The sequence below is a fragment of the Molothrus aeneus genome, chromosome 2 (genome assembly GCF_037042795.1).
Source record: "Molothrus aeneus isolate 106 chromosome 2, BPBGC_Maene_1.0, whole genome shotgun sequence".
In the NCBI taxonomy this organism is placed as follows: Eukaryota; Metazoa; Chordata; class Aves; order Passeriformes; family Icteridae; genus Molothrus; species Molothrus aeneus.
The window spans coordinates 117,444,123-117,463,570 of NC_089647.1; the positions used below are offsets into that span (position 1 = coordinate 117,444,123).

At 68.4% G+C, this 19,448-nt stretch overlaps 3 protein-coding genes and 2 non-coding genes across 6 annotated transcripts; 1 reads left to right on the forward strand and 4 right to left on the reverse strand.

Moving 5' to 3' along the window:
* Window positions 1-1,758: 1,758 nt before the first annotated feature.
* RPS11 (ribosomal protein S11) lies at window positions 1,759-3,956 on the reverse strand. Its single transcript, XM_066571741.1, has 5 exons — window positions 3,855-3,956; window positions 3,021-3,152; window positions 2,749-2,824; window positions 2,167-2,296; window positions 1,759-1,922 (listed from the first exon to the last, which is right to left on the reverse strand). Exons 1-5 carry the CDS (start codon window positions 3,867-3,869, stop codon window positions 1,799-1,801), a joined length of 477 nt encoding a protein of 158 aa, XP_066427838.1. The 5' UTR covers window positions 3,870-3,956; the 3' UTR covers window positions 1,759-1,798.
* LOC136553827 (small nucleolar RNA SNORD35) lies at window positions 2,009-2,098 on the reverse strand. Its single transcript, XR_010783228.1, has one exon. It is a non-coding gene; the product is annotated as a small nucleolar RNA SNORD35 (small nucleolar RNA).
* Window positions 2,567-2,650, reverse strand: LOC136553826 (small nucleolar RNA SNORD35). Its single transcript, XR_010783227.1, has one exon. It is a non-coding gene; the product is annotated as a small nucleolar RNA SNORD35 (small nucleolar RNA).
* Window positions 3,957-5,355: 1,399 nt separating the features above from the next.
* FHIP1B (FHF complex subunit HOOK interacting protein 1B) lies at window positions 5,356-14,680 on the reverse strand. Of its 2 annotated transcripts, none has more exons than XM_066571742.1 (14): window positions 14,576-14,680; window positions 14,170-14,211; window positions 12,370-12,631; window positions 12,045-12,293; window positions 11,254-11,640; window positions 10,331-10,489; window positions 10,164-10,250; window positions 9,875-10,042; window positions 9,624-9,703; window positions 9,257-9,429; window positions 7,616-8,557; window positions 7,368-7,546; window positions 6,937-7,099; window positions 5,356-5,916 (listed from the first exon to the last, which is right to left on the reverse strand). In XM_066571742.1, the coding sequence occupies exons 3-14, from the start codon at window positions 12,505-12,507 to the stop codon at window positions 5,645-5,647; spliced, it is 2,997 nt and encodes a 998-aa protein (XP_066427839.1). In that variant the 5' UTR covers window positions 12,508-12,631; window positions 14,170-14,211; window positions 14,576-14,680; the 3' UTR covers window positions 5,356-5,644. The 2 variants fall into 2 exon arrangements, with proteins under 2 accessions (XP_066427839.1, XP_066427840.1); XM_066571743.1 differs by lacking the exon at window positions 5,356-5,916 and adding an exon at window positions 5,923-6,024.
* CNGA4 (cyclic nucleotide gated channel subunit alpha 4) lies at window positions 14,146-19,102 on the forward strand. Its single transcript, XM_066571806.1, has 7 exons — window positions 14,146-14,709; window positions 15,431-15,690; window positions 16,171-16,284; window positions 16,360-16,466; window positions 16,895-17,887; window positions 17,958-18,391; window positions 19,031-19,102. The coding sequence occupies exons 1-7, from the start codon at window positions 14,146-14,148 to the stop codon at window positions 19,100-19,102; spliced, it is 2,544 nt and encodes an 847-aa protein (XP_066427903.1).
* The last annotated feature ends 346 nt before the right edge of the window (window positions 19,103-19,448 follow it).

Sequence of the window (19,448 nt, forward strand, 5' to 3'; positions counted from 1 at the left end):
GGTAAAGGTGTCCCTGGGCTGGAGTTGGGACTCATTCCCAGCATCCCCACCACCCCACAGTGGCATTTGGCCCCAGGAAGGGTCAGCCCAGGGCAGCTGAGGGCAGAGCTGCCACAGCCCTGCCACAGGAATCACCACAAATGAGGTTTTCACAAGGCCAGTGCTCCCAAAGCCCCGGTGCTGACAGACTGCAGCTGCACATGAGGGGGGCCCTGCAGCAGGACCCACCCACCCTTCCGGGAGCCCCCAGGACAGCAGGCTCAGGCAAACCTGGTGCACCAGAGCTGCTGCTGCCCACAGCTCCAGCCTGCCCCGAGCACACGGGCTCGGGAATCAGCTGGGCGTGCACCTTGTGCTGCAGTGCCTGCTGTGGGACACACGGGGCTGGTGGCACCAGCGCCTTGTGCTGCAGTGCCTGCTGTGGGACACACAGGGCTGGTGGCACCAGCGCCTTGTGCTGCAGTGCCTGCTGTGGGACACACGGGGCTGGTGGCACCAGCGCCTTGTGCTGCAGTGCCTGCTGTGGGACACACGGGGCTGGTGGCACCAGCAGCTTGGGGTCTCTGTGCTGGGGGGATTGAGCTGCCCCCACTCAGGAGCTGGGGGGATCACACATGCAGGGTCCCAGGGATGGATGCCCTGTTCCGTGTCCTCTTTTCTCCCCTACCCTATGCTCCCCTTTAATCCCGACTGGAGGCGCTTCATGCCCCAGGCAGTGACATCACCCGAGGCTGAACGTGGGGAATGTTCCTGAGACCAGGGTGACTGGTAGGGCACAGGGATCCAATGGTCCCCGTGTGTCCCTCCCAACTCAGGCAGTCCCACGACCCTCCAAAGTGGGGGTGAGCCCCAGGGCACTCCTGGCACCTCCCAGCACTGGACACCAGTAGGACCCCTCCAGCCAACTGGAAACTCTCCTGCTTGTTGTCCCTGGACACCAGGTCCCTTGTCCTGCACTGCTCCCTGATTTCCAGTGCAAACACGGGACAGTCCCGTGGTTCTGCCAGGACCAGGAACGAAGGCATGGATGCCACCAAGCCTCAAAAATCTGAATTTACTTGGAATTGTGTGAACTTACCTCAAACGCTGAGCTTTCCTTCAGGAGTCTGAGCAGGAAGAGTGGCTACAGCCCCACCCTGGTGCTGCAGCTCCAGCCCACAGCCAAAGGCATGGGGCTCACCTGGGGCAGGTGAGGCAGCCAGAGATCATGGAATCAGTTTAGGCTGAGGGACCTCTAAAGCTCACCCAGTTCCACCCCCCTGCACGGGCAGGAACACCTTCCACGAGACCAGGGTGCTTCAGGTCCTGTCCAACCTGGCCTTGGGCACTTCAGTGTGAAGGTGACACCGCCAGAGCTGGCCCCAGGTGCTGCCACCAGTGCTGAACCACTCATTCCCGCTGAGAAGGACCCTCAGGGCCACACCTGTCCCTGTCACCAGCAGGTGACTTCACATTCTGGATTATTACCAAACGCACACCCAGCACCTGCTGCAGCAGCACTGGGAAGGCAGACACAGCCCAGAACAAACCAACGCTGACCTGGGGCACAGCAGGGGACAAGAGCAGCTGCAGTGTCCCCTTCTGCCGTGACCTGTGCCCCAGCAGCACACACCTGAGCCTTCTGCTGTGACCTGTGCCCCAGCAGCACACACCTGAGCCTTCTGCTGTGACCTGTGCCCCAGCAGCACACACCTGAGCCCACACGTCACCGGTCCCAGGCTGCACCACACACAACTCATTCAGCTCACACACAGGTAGTTCCACCTTCCCTTCCCAACATTTATTGCTCCCACAGGTGTCAGAACTTCTGGAACTGTTTCTTGGTGCCCGCAGCCTTGGTCACCTTGAGCACGTTGAAGCGCACGGTCTTGCTGAGGGGGCGGCACTCGCCCACTGTCACGATGTCTCCGATCTGCACGTCCCTGCAATGACACCGGGGGGTCAGGGAGCTCCTGGGGCTCACCTGGCCCTCAGAGCCTCCTCCTGGCACAGCCAGTGCCAGGAACCTGCCCCTGGTTCAGTGGATGCCAGAGGCATTGTCAGCAGCCCCTCAGCCGGGGCACTCTGCAGACCATCGTGAGTTTGAACATCATAACCTGTGGGCAGGCTCCAGGGAGGACAGGCTGTGTCCCGCCCAGGTGGGGACAGCCCAGGGCCAGCACTCACCTGAAGCAGGGGGACAGGTGCACGGACATGTTCTTGTGGCGCTTCTCGAAGCGGTTGTACTTGCGGATGTAGTGCAGGTAATCGCGGCGGATGACGATGGTGCGCTGCATCTTCATCTTGGTCACCACACCTGCCACACAGGGGACACACACCTGAGGGGCTGCAAGGGCACTGCCAGGGATTGCTGGCAGCAACAGGCACCAACCCCAGCAACCTCTCCTTGTTTATTGGCCCTCAGTGCCAGCCCACAGCCTCCCTGATTCTGTTACAAACCCTGCCACGGCTCCTCTCCAAACCCTTCTGACACACTTCCTAACACTCCCCACACCATCAGCCCCCATCCCACCCCACACCATCAGCTCCCATCCCACCCCACCTGCCCCCAGCACACCTGGTCCTGACAGCTGCATCAGTACAGCCATGTGGCAGTGTCGTCATGCCCACACAGGCTCAGCAGACCATCGTGAGATTGCCATCATTTGCAGCTCCAGGACTGGCAGGCTGCAGGGCCCTCGGGGGTTGTTACCTCGGTTACCTGCCCCAGACCTGCCCTGGCACTCCTCTGGGGATGCTCCAGCTCACCTGAGAGTATGCGGCCCCGGATGGAGACGTTGCCCGTGAAGGGACACTTTTTGTCGATGTAGGTGCCCTCGATGGCCTGCAGAGACAGGCGAGTGTCAGATGGGCACAAACAGCCCATGTGCCATCAGAGCCCAGAGAGCACTCAGACACAGGTGGGGAAGAGCCAGCAGAGGCCTCGAGTCCAAGCAGCACTGCCAAGGCCACCACCGACCCGTCCCGAAATGCCACATCCACATCAGGGCCACCACAGCCCACAGCCCAGGCGCCCTCACCTCCTTGGGGGTCTTGAAGCCCAGCCCCACATTGCGGTAGTAGCGGGGCAACTTCTCCTTGCCCCCCTCACCCAGAAGCACTCGCTTCTTGTTCTGGAAGATCGTCGGCTGCTTCTGGTAGGCGCGTTCCGTCTGTGGGCGGGGACAGCGGGGGATCAGCACCGGGGGGAGCCGAGGCCCGGGGGAGCCGGCAAGGAGAACTCAGCACCGAGAGTGAGCCCCGCCCCGGGGCACCGAGACCTCACAAAACCCCCGAGCCCCCAGATCCTTCCCCTAACCCCCGGGACACCGGACCCTCTGCCCTCCCCCACACCCCGGGGCACCGAGGCCCGTCCTGAGTTCCGGGCTCGGAACACTCTGCTCCATCGCCCCCGTGTCCCGAGACACGGCCCCTCCCCGCGAGGGGTACAGCCCCAGGGCACGGGGGTTTCCGTTACCCCGGGACCCCGAAGCTAGGCATCCTCTGGGCTCCCCTGCCACGCCGGGGCACCGAGAGCCGCCCCCGCCGACCCCTCCCCGAACCCCGGCCCATCGAGACACCCCCCGCCCCTCGCCGGCTCCGGGATTCCGGCCCCCCTTCGTTCCACCAACCCCGGGGAACGGGTCCCCCGCGGGGAACGGGTCTCCACACCCAGATCCCCCACACCTCCCCTCATCACCTTCCCCACGCCCTTAAGGCCCCGAGCGTCTCTCCCGCACGCCGCCCCTCCCCGATCCGGGCGGCCTCTTCCGCGCCCCCCACCACCGCAGGGCCGGTATCACCCTCCCAGGGTCCGGGCGGGGCTGTCCCGGGGCTGTGCCCGGCCTGTCCCGCGGGCCCCAAGCAGCACCCACCTGCGTGTCCGCCATCTTGGCGAGCGCGGCCGGAAAGAGGCCGCGGCGCGCGCGGGGCGCGGGTTAACCCGGGGCGGGGCCAGGGGCAGGAAGTGACGTCACGCGGCCGGTGTGTCACGGCGGGGCCGGAAAGGCGGGAACGGCCCCGGAATTCCTGAGGGAAGCGGGAACGGAGCGGGCCCGAGAGCTCCGAGAGCCCTGGCTGTGCCCTCCGAGTGCCGGCTGCAGGGGACACCTGCAGGGCTGGGCACTGCAAAGCTCCCTGGGCAGCCCCTGCCAAGGCCTGAGCTCCCTTTCCATGGGCAAATTGCTGCTGCTGTCCACGCTGAGCCTGCCCTGGCCCAGCCTGAGGCCGTTCCCTCTGCTCCTGTCCCTGTTCCCTGGGAGCAGAGCCCGACCCCCCCGGCTGTGCCCTCCTGGCAGGGACTTGTGCAGAGCCACAAGGGCCCCTGAGCCTCCTTTGCTCCAGCCCCAGCCCCTGCCCAGCTCCCTCAGGGATTCTGCAGCCCCTGCCCAGCTCCCTCAGGAATTCTCCAGCCCCTTCCCAGCTCCATTCCTTGCCCTGGACGTGCTTCAGCCCCTCCATGTCCTTCCTGAACTGAGGGACACAGCCCTCGAGGTGTGGCCTCAGCAGTGCCAGCACAGGGCGCTTCCGTGCCTTACTGGCCACACTGTTTCTAGTACAGTCAGGACCTCCTGTCGGGCAAAAGCCCCAAGAGGGTGAGTGGGACTTGGTCACAGATGGATTGGCGATTGTGAAAAGGCTCGGCTGCAGGGCTGGAACTGCAGCTAAGGCAGGCAGCACCCCCAGGTTCTGGCCTGGGCTGGCTCCACATCCCTTTGCTGGCTGGCTGGCTGATGTTGCACACTGCTAGGACAAGGCTGGATACAGCTCACCCCACTCTGCCCGGAGCACCTGCCCCGTGCAGCTGGAGAAAAGCTGAAGACTGACTGCAATAAACACGTGAACTACTGAAATCCAGGCATTTTCCAGTCCTTGTTCCCACAGGTCGCATAGCCAGGGGGTGTTTGGGACACAGAATGGAGCCATGGCCTGGTGGGCTCCCAAACCCCCAGGAGACACCACCACTGTGTATCCAGCCCCTTCAGCCTCATCCCATCCCACCCCCATCCTCATCATCCTCATCCCCATCCCATCCTAATTATCTGCATCTGCACTCTCACCCCAGGAACACTTGGAAACCTCTGTGTGAGGGCCATGAAGGGGTCCTGGGGGTGTCCCCAGGGGTGTCCCCGGTCAGTGCTGGATGGGAACTGCAGTGGCAGCTGGAGGACCAGTGCTGGCAACACTCCACGAGCTGCCTGCTGTCCCTGGCAGTCACAGCCTCAGCCAGGGCCCGTGGCTGCCCACAGACCCCCGCAGACGCCCAGAGCCGAGGGGGAAGCAGGCACGGGCTGTCCCAGGCAGTCACCCGGTCGTGCAGGGGAGCCCTGGCCAGCCCCCGAGCCTGAGCGCTGCACAGACAGGGAGGCACTGCCCTCAATCAGACCCTTTATTGCCAAGGGTTTACACAGCACAGACACACAGCCCTCCCCATGCACAGCCCCCCCAGCCCAGCCCCCGGGGCTTGCATAGAGAGCGGCCGGCCGGCGGGGCCGAGGGGGCAGAGCCAGCCCGCCCCGCGCCCCCCGCCCTGCGAGCCCCGGGGGCCCCCCAGGGTCCTGCCCTGCTCCCCCGGCGGCGGCGGGGCCAGCCAAGGTGCGGCCCGGCCTCGCCCCGCACCACCCCAATAAATTAAAAAGGTCCGAGTCCGGGTTAAAAAGGGGGCTCACTCCTCGGGGGGCTCGGTAAGGAACGGCGAGGTGACGGCGTGGGCCTGGGCGATGGCGGCCAGCTCCTTGAGGAACTCGCTGAAGATGACGGCGCAGTAGACGGCGTTGCGCACTCGCAGGGCCTCGCCGTGCCGCGCCGGGGGTCCCAGGGGGTGCAGCCCCCCATCCCGCAGCCCCTGCAGCGCCAGCTGCGCCGCCTGCCGCGCCCGCGTCGGGCTGTTGGCATGCCGCAGCAGCAGCTCCCCCAGGGACGGCTTCCGACTGCGGGCTGGGGACACAGGGGGTCAGGGACATGGGCTGGGGGCACAGGGAGACCCAGCACAGCCCCCAGCCCAGGCACCCAGCCCGGACCCCAGGGACGGCTTCCGACTGCGGGCTGGGGTGGGGGCACAGGGGGTCAGGGACACAGGCTGGGCGCACAGGGACACCCAGCACCCAGCACAGCCCCCAGCCCAGGCACACAGCCCCCAGTGCAGCCCCCAGTCCAGGCACACAGCCCCCAGTGCAGCCCCCAGCCTGGACCCCAGGGACAGCTCGTGGCTGTGCACACACAGGATGGCACCCTGCCCCCAGTGAAGCCCTCAGCTCCCCCACACCATCTCCAACTCTCGTTATCACACAACACACGACCCCCAGGCCCCCTCCCCAGTCCCTGCATGGACCCCTCACCCCACCCACACACCAGACTCCCAAAGAAACCCCCAGCCCACCATGCACAGCCAGCCCCTTGCACAATGCAGCCTGCTGCACAGCCCCCAGCCCCCCATGCAGCACCCACCCCCTGCACAACACACTGACAGACCCCAGACCCCTGTACAGCCCCCACCCCCTGCACTACACACTGACAGACCCCAGCCCCCCGTGCAGCCCCCATCCCCTGCACAACACACTGACAGACCCCAGACCCCTGTACAGCCCCCACCCCCTGCACTACACACTGACAGACCCCAGTCCCCCGTGCAGCCCCCATCCCCTGCACAACACACTGACAGACCCCAGACCCCTGTACAGCCCCCACCCCCTGCACTACACACTGACAGACCCCAGCCCCCCGTGCAGCCCCCATCCCCTGCACAACACACTGACAGACCCCAGACCCCAGTACAGCCCCCACCCCCTGCACTACACATTGTGCAGACCCCAGACCCCAGGCAACGCACAGGGCAGCCCCCAGCTCCTTGTTCAACACAGCGTGCAGCCCCCAGCCCCAGGTGCCAGTCCCAGCTGCCTGCAGAACCCGCAGCCCCCCAGGCAGACCCCAGCCCCCCAGACAGGGCCATGTCCTCACCCAGGGTGTCAGTGCGCCGCAGGGCAGGGACAGCCCCGGGCCCCTCAGCCCAGTCCAGCCGTCCCCGGGCAATCAGGTACTTCTTGGCCTTGAAGAGCAGCGCTGGGAAATCCTCTTGAGTGGCAGCAAAGCTCTCGATCTTGTTCTTCACCGAGCCCAGCACCTGCAGGACCACAGCACGGGGGTCCCCACAGGAACAGGGGTCCCCATCAGATGGGGCATTCCCTTGAGCACAGGGTACCCCAACAGGAAAGGGGGAGTCTCCACGGTAACAGGGGATCCAGAGGGGGTTACAGCCATGGGGGACATGGGGCAGGGGTGGACTGGGCAGCACAGGGCAAACTCAGCAATCTTGGGGTTAAAAAGGGTTAAAACCCTTTCCAATGCTTTCCCATGGCTCCATGAGGGCAGGGGCTCCCCAGGGGCCATACCTGGAGCAGGGACTTGACACTGGGCTGGAAGACCATGTTGGTGTTGAGCAGGAAGGAGCGGAGCAGAGGCTGGGGGTAGCAGGCCAGCTGGGCCACCAGCCCGGTCAGCAGGAAGTTGACATACAGCGAGTTGTGGGGCATGTTCTCCAGCTTCCCAAAGAGCACCGACACAAAGGGGCCTGGGGACACGGCGGGGTCAGGCAGGGCCCCGCGGGGAGCCGGGACCCTCCCTGTGCCCCCGTGCTCACCTGTGAAGGGCTGGCTGGGGGGCGGCCCCACCGCCCGCGGCGGGCTGGCCACCACCTGCGCCAGGGGGTCCGGGGGCCGTGGCGGCGCCCGCCCGGTGCCCGCGTCCCCCTCAGGCAGTGCGGCGAAGCTGGCAAAGGCCTCCTCCTCCTCGTGGGACAGGGGCGGCTCAGGGGGGTCCGTGGGGGCGGCCGGGGCCCCCCCCACACCCCCGTTCTGCATCTCAGCCTCGATCTCCCGCAGCTCATCGGTGAAGGTCTCGATGGAGACGCCGGTGCCTGGGGCCTCGGCGGGCACGCGGGCCAACAGCTCCTCCAGCAGCGAGTCCACCGAGGGCAGAGGCTCCCAGCCGGGCGGCTGCGCCCCAGGGGCCCCATTCGGAGCCCCCCCGCCACCCTCCCCCTCGCCCTGGGGGCTCCGGCGCACCTTCTTCACGGCCACGTCCCCCTCCGGCCGCCCCGGCTCGGCCGCCCCGTGCGCCCCGTTCACCAGCGTCCCCCCCTCCCGGGGCTCGGGGCCGGGCCCCCCCACGCGGGGCTCATCGCCCCCGAGGGGCCCGCCCAGTGCCTCCCGCGCCCCCTCCTCGGGCAGCCCCCGCTTCTTAGTCCGTGGGGTGGGGGGCCCGGGGGGCCGCCCCGGGGCGCTGTCGGGCTCGGGGGCGCGGGGCTCCTCGCCGTCGTAGGGCGCCGACCAGACGCGGCAGGCCCAGGCGCAGCGGTCGATGCTGTGCCGCGCGTCCCGCAGGTACTCCAGGTAGTTCCTGTCCAGCTCGGCCACCTCGTCCCGGGGGCCAGGCCGGGGCGGGCTGCCCGCAGGGGGCCCAGGCGAGCGGGGGGCCGCAGCCTCGGCGGGGGCCGCGCTGGCCTGGCGCATGAAGAACGAGAGGCGCGACGGCGTGGAGGGCTTCGGGGCCGGGGGGGCGTCTGCGCCGGGGCTGCTGTGGCCTGCAGGGGACGCGGGGCAGCACCAAGGTCAGCACGGGGATCAGCACCGTGAGCAGCAGCAGGGTCAGCACCGGGAGCAGCAGCAGGGTCAGCACCGGGGGTCAGCACGGGGGTCAGCACCGAGCTGGGGCTGGGGGAATTCCAGGTGCCACGGGGGTGGTGGCACAAGGCTCAGCACTGAGCTGGCGGAGGAACGGGGTCCCAGCGGCTGCAGGGGTGGCACAGGGGAGCCCAGTGCCAGGACAGGGCTCGGGTAGGTGGGGATGGCATGGCACGGCACGGGGGACTGTGGCAGGATGGGGTGGGGATGGGGCTCAAGTTGCCACAGGAACGGCACCAGGGGCTTAGCGCTGAGCTGGGACAGGGTCCAAGGGGACAGCAAGGCAGAGCTCAGCAATGGGACGGATGGGCAGGCAATGAAGGGGCCATAGGGAAGGCACAGCTAGGACTATCAACAAGTTGGAGCAGGGGTGGGTTACAAGTGGCCATGGAGACCCCAGGAGAGGGCTCCCCATCAAGCCAGGAGGGGGACGGGGTCTAAGGGGCCACAGGGACAGCACGGGACAGCTCAGTGCCAAGCCAGGGTAGGAAAGGAGTCTGAGGGGCTGCAGGGATCCTGGGAGAGGGCTCGGTGTCAGGACAGGGTCCAAGGGGCCATGGGGAGGCTGTGGGGGTCTCTGAGGGGCCAGAGTGGCGTACCTCTGGCCCGGGAGGGGGGCTCCTCATCCCGGTCGCGGGGCGGCGGAGGGCTCTCGGGCCGGCAGCAGCGCGGGATCAGGGACAGGAACTTGGCCGCTGTCTTCCCGTAGATGTCCAGGTCCCGCACCGCCCGCTTCTGGCTCAGCATCACGTGGCTGCAGGGCAGCAGGTACCTGCGGGCAGGGTGGCACAGGGCAGCTGCAGGGGACACACGGGGACAGGGACCCTCCGCAGGACCCCAGCCCCTCCACAGTGGGGCAAACGATGTGGCTGCCTCACATCCGCATGCCCACCTGGAGACAACTCCCCAGGCCCATCCCAGAGGAGCCCCAGAGTGGGCCAGCAGCAGGTGACCTCACCCACTCACCTGAGCACCAGCTGCAGCATCACATCCTCGCAGTTGAGGCTGAGCAGGGTCCGGAAGAGGCTCAGGGACACCATGCACAGCTGGGGACAGTGCAGGGTGTCAGAGGGGCAGCGGAGCGGGCGGGGGGCAGTGCCACCCACCCCACGGCAGGACAGGGGAAGGAGATGGGAATGGGACAAGGATGGGGACACTGGGAACAGGATAAAGATGAGGACAGGGATGCTGGGGGGCCGTGGGGGCATGGGGCTCACCCGGGAGTTGCTGTTGATGCGGCCCACCAGTGTGTCCAGGATGGTGGTGTTGTCATGCCGGTGCAGCAGCACAAAGCGCAGGAAGGTTTTCAGCAGTGCTGTCTCACTGACGCTGCGCAGGAACAGGTCCAGGTACGCCGTGCTCGCAATCATCTCCTCCACCGAGGTCTGCAGGAGGGGCACGGGCAGCTGGGAGCCGCAGGGCCAGGCCCCACGGGTCCTGCCACCCACAGGGGCAGTGGCACGGGCAGGAGACCCCCATCCCACCCCTGCTGCCAGGGCCCCTCACCTTGTGCAGCGCCGGCCCCATGACGGGCACAAGAAATCCGTTGTGGACGTAATCCACCAACTGCTTCTGCACCAGCGGGTGGGCGACCTGAGCGGCCACAGGGGGGTCAGGGAGCGCCCTGTGGGGCTGGGAGCCCCTCTCAGCCCCTCGCAGCCCCTTAGCCCCACCTGGATGACGGCGTTGCAGAACTCGAGTGAGTTCATGAAGAGCACGAGGGAGGAGACGCCGATCCAGTCCTCACGCCGCAGGAAGTGCCAGTCATCTCCTCGCACCTCGATCTTGCGGGGCAGGGAGGAGTACAGGGCGCTCAGGCCCGTGGCCAGCACCTGGGAACACATGGACTCTGCTACCCCGCAGCCCCTCGCACCTCTGGCTGCTGCACCCAGCCAGCCCTCCCCACACCCCAGGAACCTGCCCCCACAGACCTGCCCCACTCCAGCGCTCCAGGCAGGGCAGCTGGGCTGGGTCCTGCCCAACACTGACCCCAGGGAGTGGCTCCCTCATCCCCAGCCCAGCGCGGGGCACTCCACCATCTCCAAGCTTCCCATCACCACCAAGTCCCCCCATCATCTCCAAGCACCCTGGTCCCGGGCCCATCATCCCCAAGCTCTCCATCATCTCCAGGCTACTCTGTCACCTCCAAGCCCCTCATCACTTGCAGACCTTCCATCACCCCCAGACCCCCCATCATCTCCAAGCCCTCTATCATTTGCAAGTTCTCCATTGCCCAGCTTCCATCATTCCCAAGCCCCCCATAATCCCCAGCCCTGCCCCCCACCATCCCCAAGCCAGGGCAGGACTTCTCCCTCTAGGCCTGTCTGGCTCTTGCCCCAGCTGGCCCAACTCTGAGCCAGCCATGCAGGGTCCCAGCACAGTCCTGGGGAGGGGACATCACTCTGGGGAGGGGAACGCTGCCCCAGGGAGGGGAACGCTGCCCAAGGAGGTGAACGCTGCCCCAGGGAGAGGAATGCTGCCCTGGGGAGGGAAACGCTGCCCAAGGAGGTGAACGCTGCCCCAGGGAGGGGAACGCTGCCCCGGGAAGGAGAACATTGTCCCAAGGAGGGGAACGCTGCCCCACGAGGATCCATACCGGGCAGAAGTAGGAGTTGTCGGTGATGGACTGGGCCACGGCGCGGTTGCTGGCTGACATGGCCATGATGAGCAGCAGCGCGTCCCGTGCCTGCTGGCCCCGCGCGCCCTCGTGGTGGATGAAGGGGATGAGGAGCGAGAAGATGATGAGGTTGGCGGGGCCCTGGTCCGTGTGGCTGTGGAAGAAGAGCTCCAGGATGGCGGGCTCGCGCGCCACGGAGACACAGAGCTGGTTGAGCAGCAGCACCAGGCTGTTCTCCAGCGGGGCCGAGGCGGGCTCGGCGCACACGCTCAGCAGGCGCAGCAGCGGCGTCAGCACCGGTTTGTGCCGCAGCAGGGGCTGCCGGGCCTGGCTGATCAGCATCTCATACAGCTTCAGCTGCTCCACCTGCACACAGCACACAGCCAAAGGTACAGAGACCACCCGGGCCTGCTGCTCCTCCAGCACAACCCAGCCCACTCAGCCACGGCCCCAGGTGCCACATCTGGGCTGGGGATCCCAGCACTGCCCTGGGCATCTGTGACAGGGCTGGAAAGAATTCCTCCCGTGAGGAATTGCCTACAGCATCATGGAGTTTTCAGGATGGCTCAGGTAGTCTCAACCCCAATCCTACCTGAACTTGCCCTGGGACAGTGCCCTACCCTTGGCTCTGTCAAGGGCATCACCGGGACAGGGCCAGGACTGCCCAACCCCAACCCCAACCCAGCACCTTCACCCTTGGGATCCAGCCTGTCCCAACCTCCCCACAAACCCCCCAGCAGTGCAGATCCCTCTGCTCCCCTCACTCAGACCTTCCTCTCCTCAGTGAAGTCGCCCTGCAGATGCCAGCACAGGAGCCGCTCCAGCAGGTTCTCAGCAGCCACAAACTCCAGGATGGGCCCGCAGGCCATGTCCCCGTCCCCCTGTGACCTGTCCTTGTCCCCATCCCCCCAGGGCCGGTCCTCAGCCAGCAGGTTCAGCATCTGGTAGGTGTTGTTGCGGACGGCGCTGAGGTCGTCGGGGGCCGGTTTGCTCCCGCGCCGCTCCAGGATCCGCAGCACCTGTGGGAGGGGGGCTGGCAGTGGGCCCTGGGGGCTGCAGGGCCGGGGGACCCTCGCCGCCTCCAGCCCCGCTCACCTGTGCCCAGTGGTTCTTGAAGACCATGAGGCAGGTCTCGGGGTCGGCGGTGACGGGGGGCTGCAGGCTGGCGCTGCGGGGGGCTCGCTGCCCGCCCGCCCGTGGGGTCAGCTTGCTCAGCCAGCTCATCCTCTCCATGGGCACGGGGTCACGCACGGCACCGGGGCACCCCAGCCGGGCTGGACGCGGCCTGGCACCACCGCGGGGGCACAGGGCAGCGGGCGGGGGGCCAGGGTCCTCTCTCCATGCTGCTGCCAGCGAGCTGCAGGGACAGGGGCATCAGAGGGCCCGGCCCAATCTCACCCAGCCCAACCTCACCCAGCCCAACCTCACGGCCAGCAGCAGGGAGGGAGGCAGAAAGGGGAAGAGGAGGGAAGCCAGGAAGGAAGAAAGTCAGGAGGAAAGGAAGGCAATCAAGAGGAAAAGGCAGGCAGGAGAGACAGCAGCGGGAACTGGGCTGGGCAAGCATGCCGGAGCAGTGGTGACTGGAGGACTCTGGATCCCAGCCCTGCTCACACCCAGGACTGGACTTTAAACTAGGAACTGGCCCAGCATGGGTGTGGGGCGTGCCCAGCAGCCACAGGGACACCAGGACAGCTGGGACAGCTGCCCCCCCTATGCTCAGCAGCACCCACGACAGCACTGCCAGGATATTTATAGTGCCCCGTGCCCTAGCACCAGCACTGCCACCGCAGGCACCCGCACAGCACTGAGCACCAAGGCCCAGAGCCACAGCACTGCTCTCTGCCCAGGGCAGAGAGACACCACAAAGACACCACAGGGGCCCCCCACTTCCCCACCAGCTCGTGGGGAGGGCAGTGGCTTTGAGAGCCAGTGCCACAGCCCTTACATGGTGTTTGGGGAAGTGAAAGAGCCATTAAGACACCCCAAACCACAGGGGCAGGAAGGGAAAGTGGCTGAAGCTGGGGCAGTGGGACACAGCACAGGCAGGGCCTGTCTATTTATACCCAGCTCAGCCCGTCCCACCCACAGCCAGCGCTCGTGTGGCTGCTAAAGTTAGAGCCACTGAATGCCAGGGCAGTGCCAGCCCTGCCACCAGCACTGCGGCCCTGCAGGAACACGGAGGCAAAGACCACAGTATGGCACACTGGGGTGTCCCTGTGCAGGGACCCGTGTGACACACGGCCAGGACCATGCTGGTGGGACAGGACACCAGCTGCCACCACTTCTGTCCTGGTACCAGTGCCCCTCACCCCAGCCTGGCTGTGCCTGTCACATGCCAAAGCACCCAGCCACTGGGGCACAGCAGAGGGCCGTGGCATCACCCCAGTGTCACCTCAGTGTCACCCCAGTGTCACCAGGATGGGCTGAATGGGAGAGCACCTGCCCAGGGAGCAAGTACCGAGAGCACTGGGGGTGATCAGGTGCCACCAGACCAGGGAAAGGGACACTGCAGGCAGGACACCGAGGGCACAGGGACACCAGGTGCCACCAGGGCAGGGACAGGGCCACCGGGGCACAGCCACCGTGGGCAGAGGATGGCTCCCAGTGCCAGGAGGTTGTGGGTGATGAGCCCCGGCCCCTCCGGTGCACCCGGGAACCGAAGCACCGTGCGAGGGTCACCGAGGGGCCGCCAGGGCGGCCGTCGGTAGGCGCCGGTGGTCCGGGTGAGGCGAGGGCTGTCACAGCCCGGGGCCGCGGTCCCGCAGCCCGCGGAAGGCGCTGCTCATTTGGGCATCCTCAGCCCCGGAGCCGTGGAGCACCGGTACCGGGACGCCCTCGGGCTCCGGGGTCACGCGTAGCCGGGGCCCCTGCATGCCGCGGGGCCGGGCCGCCTACCTGGGTCAAGGTCGCGGCGGTCCCGTCCCGTCAGCGCCGCACCTGGGGAGGGCACAGGAGGCGTCGGGCGCGGGGCCGGGACCCCCGGGACCCCCCGGGACCCCGCGGGCCTGCGCGGGACGGGGCCCCTCGCCCCTGGGCACTGCGGCCCGCTCGGACCCGTCCCCGCCGCGGCCCCTCGCCCTCGACACCGCCCGGGCCGGGCCGGTCCCTCCGGTCCCGCGCGGCCAAGGGCGGGCGTCGGCCCGGGCACCCCGGCACCGCGGCACAAGGGCGGCTGGACCTTCCCCGAGGCCCGCCCCGCTCCCCGCTCCCCCCCCTCCCGCTGTCCCCGCTCGCCGTGTCCCCATTGCCGGTGCTCCGGCGCCCCCCGGCCGCTCGCGGTCCGCCCGGCGCCGCCGCTCACCGCCCGCCCCCGCCACGGGCCCCGCGCTCCCGACGCCATCTTCCCGCCGCGCCCGACGCACCGCGCGCGCGGCCACGCCCACCGCGGCACGGGGACACGCCCATCGCGGCACGGGGACACGCCTACATTCCTCGGTGGGCGTGTTCTCTCCGGGAAAGCCTGAGCTCTCATTGGCTAAGCTGTGAGTGGGGCGGGGCCGGGGCGCGTGGGACTCGGGAACCGGGAACCGGGATCCGGGATCAGGGACAGGCGGTACCGGACACGCCGGCACCGGGTACCCTGTACAAGCACCCCCGGAGCGGGGCATCCCCAGAAACCAGGAAGCCCTCCCAGCCGGGCAGCAGTAACCGGGTACCGAGCTGCCGGGACTCTCGGCACCCAGAGCCCCAGCACGGGCACCACTCGGAACCGGGCACCGCGCTGCCCAGCCACCCCTGTACTGGGACCCCCGTAACTGGGCACCCCGGTACCGGGTAACCCTGCACCGGATAACCCCTGCACGCTGCTCCCGGAACTGAGCACTGCTCGGAATTGGGCACCCTGGTACCGGGACCCCCAGAACCCCTCTCGCGGGCACCCCAGAAACGGGCCCTCCCTGGCCCTGGGCACCCCTGTGCCAGATAACCTTGCATCGGGCACTCCTGTGCCAGGCAGCCCTGTGCCAGGTGCCGGGAGCCGCCGCCGCCTCTGCACCGGGCGCTGCCTGGCACCGGCTGTTGTTCCCGGAGCTAACCTGGGACCCGCACACCTGGCCACGGCTCCGTGCCCCAGCGTGCCCGGCGGAGCTGGCACGGTGGCTGCTCCGCCCACGTGTCCCCGGGGCCAGCGGGTGCCCTGGGGACCCCTCGTTGCTAGGACACGCCCGGTGTCGCAGGAGCCGCGGGGCTGCGTCCCCTGGAGGAGCCGCGCCCGGCACCGGGGCAGGCGGCAGCACCCGGCAGGTGTGCAGGACCCCCGGCCACCGGGACGTACGGGATCCCCGCTGTGAAGGACCCCACCGGGACCTTCGGCTCCGTCCTGTCCTGCCGCTGGGCCGGGCTCCAGCCTGGCAGCACCGCCGGAGCCATGGCCGCAGCCCGGGCTGGCACCTGCACCGGCACCGGACGCGCCTCGGGGTGAGCGGGGCACGGCCGCCTCCTGCGGCCTTGGGGTAGGGGCGCCACAGGGACCCCCTGAGTCCCACCGGTGCTGGGGGGGCTGGCTGAGCCTTAGAGCCACTGGCAGCCGGGCTGAGCACGGGCAGAGGGACCCCAAATGGGCACGGAGTGACCCCAGTCCCCCTGTGCCTCCAGCCACCCCCCAGAACTAGACCCCAAATGGAGACAGAGTGACCGCCGGTCCTCCTGTGCCCCCAGCCACACTGCCACTCCCCTGAACTGGACCTGGCCCCCAAATGGGGACAGAGTGACCCCCAATCCCCCCTCTGTGCCCCCAGCCACACTGCCACCCCCCTGAACTGGACCTGGACCCCAAATGGGGACAGAGCGACCCCCAATCCCCCCTCTGTGCCCCCAGCCACACTGCCACCCCCCTGAACTGGACCTGGACCCCAAATGGGGACAGAGCGACCCCCAATCCCCCCTCTGTGCCCCCAGCCACACTGCCACCCCCCGGACCTGGACCCTGGACCCCGCCGGGCACTGGCACTACCAATGGATCAGCCTCATGGTGCTGCCCATCCTTTACAACTGGGTCGTCCTCATCCTCAGGTGCCAGGCAGTGGGGTTGGGGTTGGGGTTGGGGTGTCCTGGCCCCGTCCCAGTGATGCCCCACTCGTACCCCAGGTGCTGCTTCCCTGAGGTGCAGGAGGCACACGCAGGGCTGTGGCAGGCCCTGGACGGGCTCAGTGACGCACTGTACCTGCTGGACATCATCGTGCACCTCCACACAGGTACGGACACGCAGACACACGGACACACAGGTACACATGGACACACACACAGGTACAGGTGTGTGCACAGACACAGAGACACAGGTACGTACACACAGACACACAGGTGTACACACACACACACACACACACACACACACATGTGTGTACATGTGCACTCCCACCTGGTACAGCCACCACCCAGCCCCACACAGAGGATGTCTGGGTGGGTGGTCTTGAGTCCCACAGCCACCCCTCTGCCCCTCAGCCCCATGGCAGCTCAGGGAGCTGCCAGTGACCTCCCCCAGGGTGCCCACCCAGGGTTCCTGTGCCTCCCTGTGCCCCAGGCTGGGCGCCTGCGTGGTCCCCACTGCCATCACGGGGAGCAGCCCCTGTCCCTGCAGCGCTGGGTGCCGGGGGTGCCACGGCTGCCCTGGCTGCCCACCCAGGTTTCCTGGAGGACGGGATCCTGGTGCGGGATGCCAGGCAGACGCGGCGGCACTATCTGGGCTCCTGGAGCTTCCCCTGGGACGTGGTGGCCGTGCTGCCCACCGAGCTGCTGTGTCTGCTCCCGGGGGTCCCGAGGGTCCCGGGGGTGCCAGCGGCACGTGCCAACCGCTGCCTGCGGGTGCCACGGCTCTTTGAGGCCTTCGACCGGTGCGAGACGCGCACGGGATGGCCCAACGCCTTCCGCATGGCCAAGCTGATGCTGTACCTGCTGCTGGGCATCCACTGGCACGCCTGCCTCTACTTCGCGCTGTCGGCACGCCTGGGGCTGGGCACCGACCCCTGGGTGTGCCCCAGCTTCCCCCGGCTGCTGCGCCGCTACCTGCACAGCTTCTACATCTCCACGCTGGTGCTGGCCATGGTGGGTGACACGCCGGCCGCACAGCGCGAGGAAGAGCTCCTCTTCCTCACCGCCGGCTTCCTCCTGGCCGTGCTGGGCTTCGCCACCATCACCGGCAGCATCAGCACCGTCATCGTCAACCTCAGCTCGGCCGCCAGCGCCTTGTACCCCGAAGCGGGCCCGGTGCGGCGGTACCTGCGGGCGCGGGGCGCGGGCGGGCCGCTGGCGGCGCGGGTGGCGCGCTGGCACCAGCACCTGCGGGCGCAGCGCAAGCTGCCGGCCGAGTGGCGGGTCCTGCAGCACCTGCCGCGGGGGCTGCGCGCCGAGGTGGCGGCCAGCGTGCACCTGGCGGCCCTGCAGCGTGTGGGGCTGTTCCGCGGCTGGGAGCGCGGCGTGCTGCGGCAGCTGGTGCTGCGCCTGCGGCCGCAGGTGTTCGGGCCCGGCGAGTTCGTGTGCCGGCGCGGGGACGTGGGCCGAGAGATGTACTTCATCCGCGAGGGCCGCCTGGCCGTGCTGGCGGCGGACGGCGTCACGCAGCTGGCCGTGCTGGGCGAGGGGCTCTACTTCGGCGAGATCAGCCTCATCAACATCAAGGGTGAGCTCCGCACCGCGCCCCGATGCTGCTGCCCCGCGCTCCCCTCGGGCTCACGGCCCCCGCCCCGCAGGCAACATGGCCGGGAACCGGCGCACGGCCAACATCCTGAGCATCGGCTACTCGGACCTGTTCTGCCTGGGCAAGGAGGACCTGGCGGAGGTGCTGGCCGAGTTCCCCAGCGCCCGCGCTGCCATGGAGGCCAAGGGCCGGGAGCTGCTGCTCCGCATGGGCCAGCTGGACACCGGGGCTGAGGCGGCGGCGCTGGCGGCCGAGGCCGAGGCTGAGCGGCGTCTGCGGGGGCTGGAGGCGGCCCTGGAGGGGCTCCAGACGCGGGCAGCGCGGCTGCTGGCACAGCTGGAGGCCAGTGCCCTGCGCATGGCCCTGCGCGTCCGGCGCCTCGAGGGACGCCTGCAGCTGCGGGACGGAGCCGTGCGGGACAGGGCAGTACGGGATGGAGCGGGGCGGGACGGAGCCGTGCGGGACGGAGCCGTGCGGGACAGGGCGGTACGGGATGGAGCGGGGCGGGACGGAGCCGTGCGGGACAGGGCGGTGCGGGATAGAGAGGGGCGGGACAGGGCGGGGCGGGACGGAGCCGTGCGGGCAGACAGAGCAGCAGGAACGGCCTCAGCACAGCAACCTGCCGGCCCACAGGGTCCTACCGGCGGACAGAGCCCCCCCAGAGTGCAGGGTTCAATCGAGGCACAGGCTGTTCTCAGGGCACACGGTACCTCCCGGGCACAGGGTCCCTCCGAGGTGCAGGGTGCCCCAGGCTCCGCAGAAGGACGGGGTCGCATTGGGGTGCAGGGCCCCTCCAAGGCACAGGGTCCCCACAGGGCACACAGTCCCCATGGAGCACAGGGTCCCAGTGACATGCCAGGTCCTCCCAAAGCACACGGTAGCCCCACGGTGCAGGGGCCACTCAGAGCATGGGGTCGCATTGGGGCACGAGGTCCCCGTGGCATGTATGGCCCCATGGCACAGGCTCCCCTCAGGGCACATGGCATCCCCATGGCAGAGGGTCCCCTCAGGGCACAGGGGCCGCCCCGGGCACGGAGGCGGATTGGGACACGAGGCCCCAGTGGCATGTACGGTGCCGGAAGGGCGCAGGCTCTGCCCGGGGCACGGGGTCCCTCCGGGGCACAGAGATCCACAGGGGCACACGACGTCCCCGGGGCTCAGGGGGTCCCACGAGGGGCGGGGGTGCCGCGGGACTGAGGGGTGACTGGAGGGGGGACACAGCAGCGACCACTGTTGTGGGTGACACCGACAGCTGCTGCTGCGGCACCGGGAGAGGAAGGAGCCGGGATGGGGACGGGTCAGGGTCACGGAGTTTCGGGGCCGTGAGCAGCTTGGGACCTCCGGCCGGGCCGGGCCGTCCCGGGGCAGCCGCAGGGACGCGGTGACAGACCCCGAGGTGGCGGCCGTCGCCCGGTGCCTCAGGAGCGCTCCCTGCGAGCCCCCCAAGCTGCCCGACCCGCCCGGGACTCGGCCGCAGCCCGGTACCCCCCGAGCCCCGCTCCCGGTGCTCTCCATGGCCCCGCCCCCCCCCCGTCCCGGGCTC

Excerpts from the sequence above, each read along its gene's own strand:
- RPS11 (XM_066571741.1), bottom strand. Across the intron at positions 2,825-3,020 it reads GCTTCAAGACCCCCAAGGAG|GCCATCGAGGGCACCTACAT; the intron begins GTGAGGGCGCCT and ends CTGTCTCTGCAG. Across the intron at positions 2,297-2,748 it reads CCGGGGCCGCATACTCTCAG|GTGTGGTGACCAAGATGAAG; the intron begins GTGAGCTGGAGC and ends CCTGTGTGGCAG.
- FHIP1B (XM_066571742.1), bottom strand. The coding sequence starts at position 12,507 with ATGGAGAGGATGAGCTGGCTGAGCAAGCTGACCCCACGGGCGGGCGGG. Across the intron at positions 9,704-9,874 it reads GCATCAACAGCAACTCCCGG|CTGTGCATGGTGTCCCTGAG; the intron begins GTGAGCCCCATG and ends CACTGTCCCCAG. Across the intron at positions 7,547-7,615 it reads CCCCAGCCAGCCCTTCACAG|GCCCCTTTGTGTCGGTGCTC; the intron begins GTGAGCACGGGG and ends CCGTGTCCCCAG.
- CNGA4 (XM_066571806.1), top strand. The coding sequence starts at position 14,146 with ATGCCGCGGGGCCGGGCCGCCTACCTGGGTCAAGGTCGCGGCGGTCCC. Across the intron at positions 14,710-15,430 it reads GGACACGCCTACATTCCTCG|GACACGCCCGGTGTCGCAGG; the intron begins GTGGGCGTGTTC and ends CCTCGTTGCTAG. Across the intron at positions 18,392-19,030 it reads GAGCCGTGCGGGACAGGGCG|AGATCCACAGGGGCACACGA; the intron begins GTACGGGATGGA and ends TCCGGGGCACAG.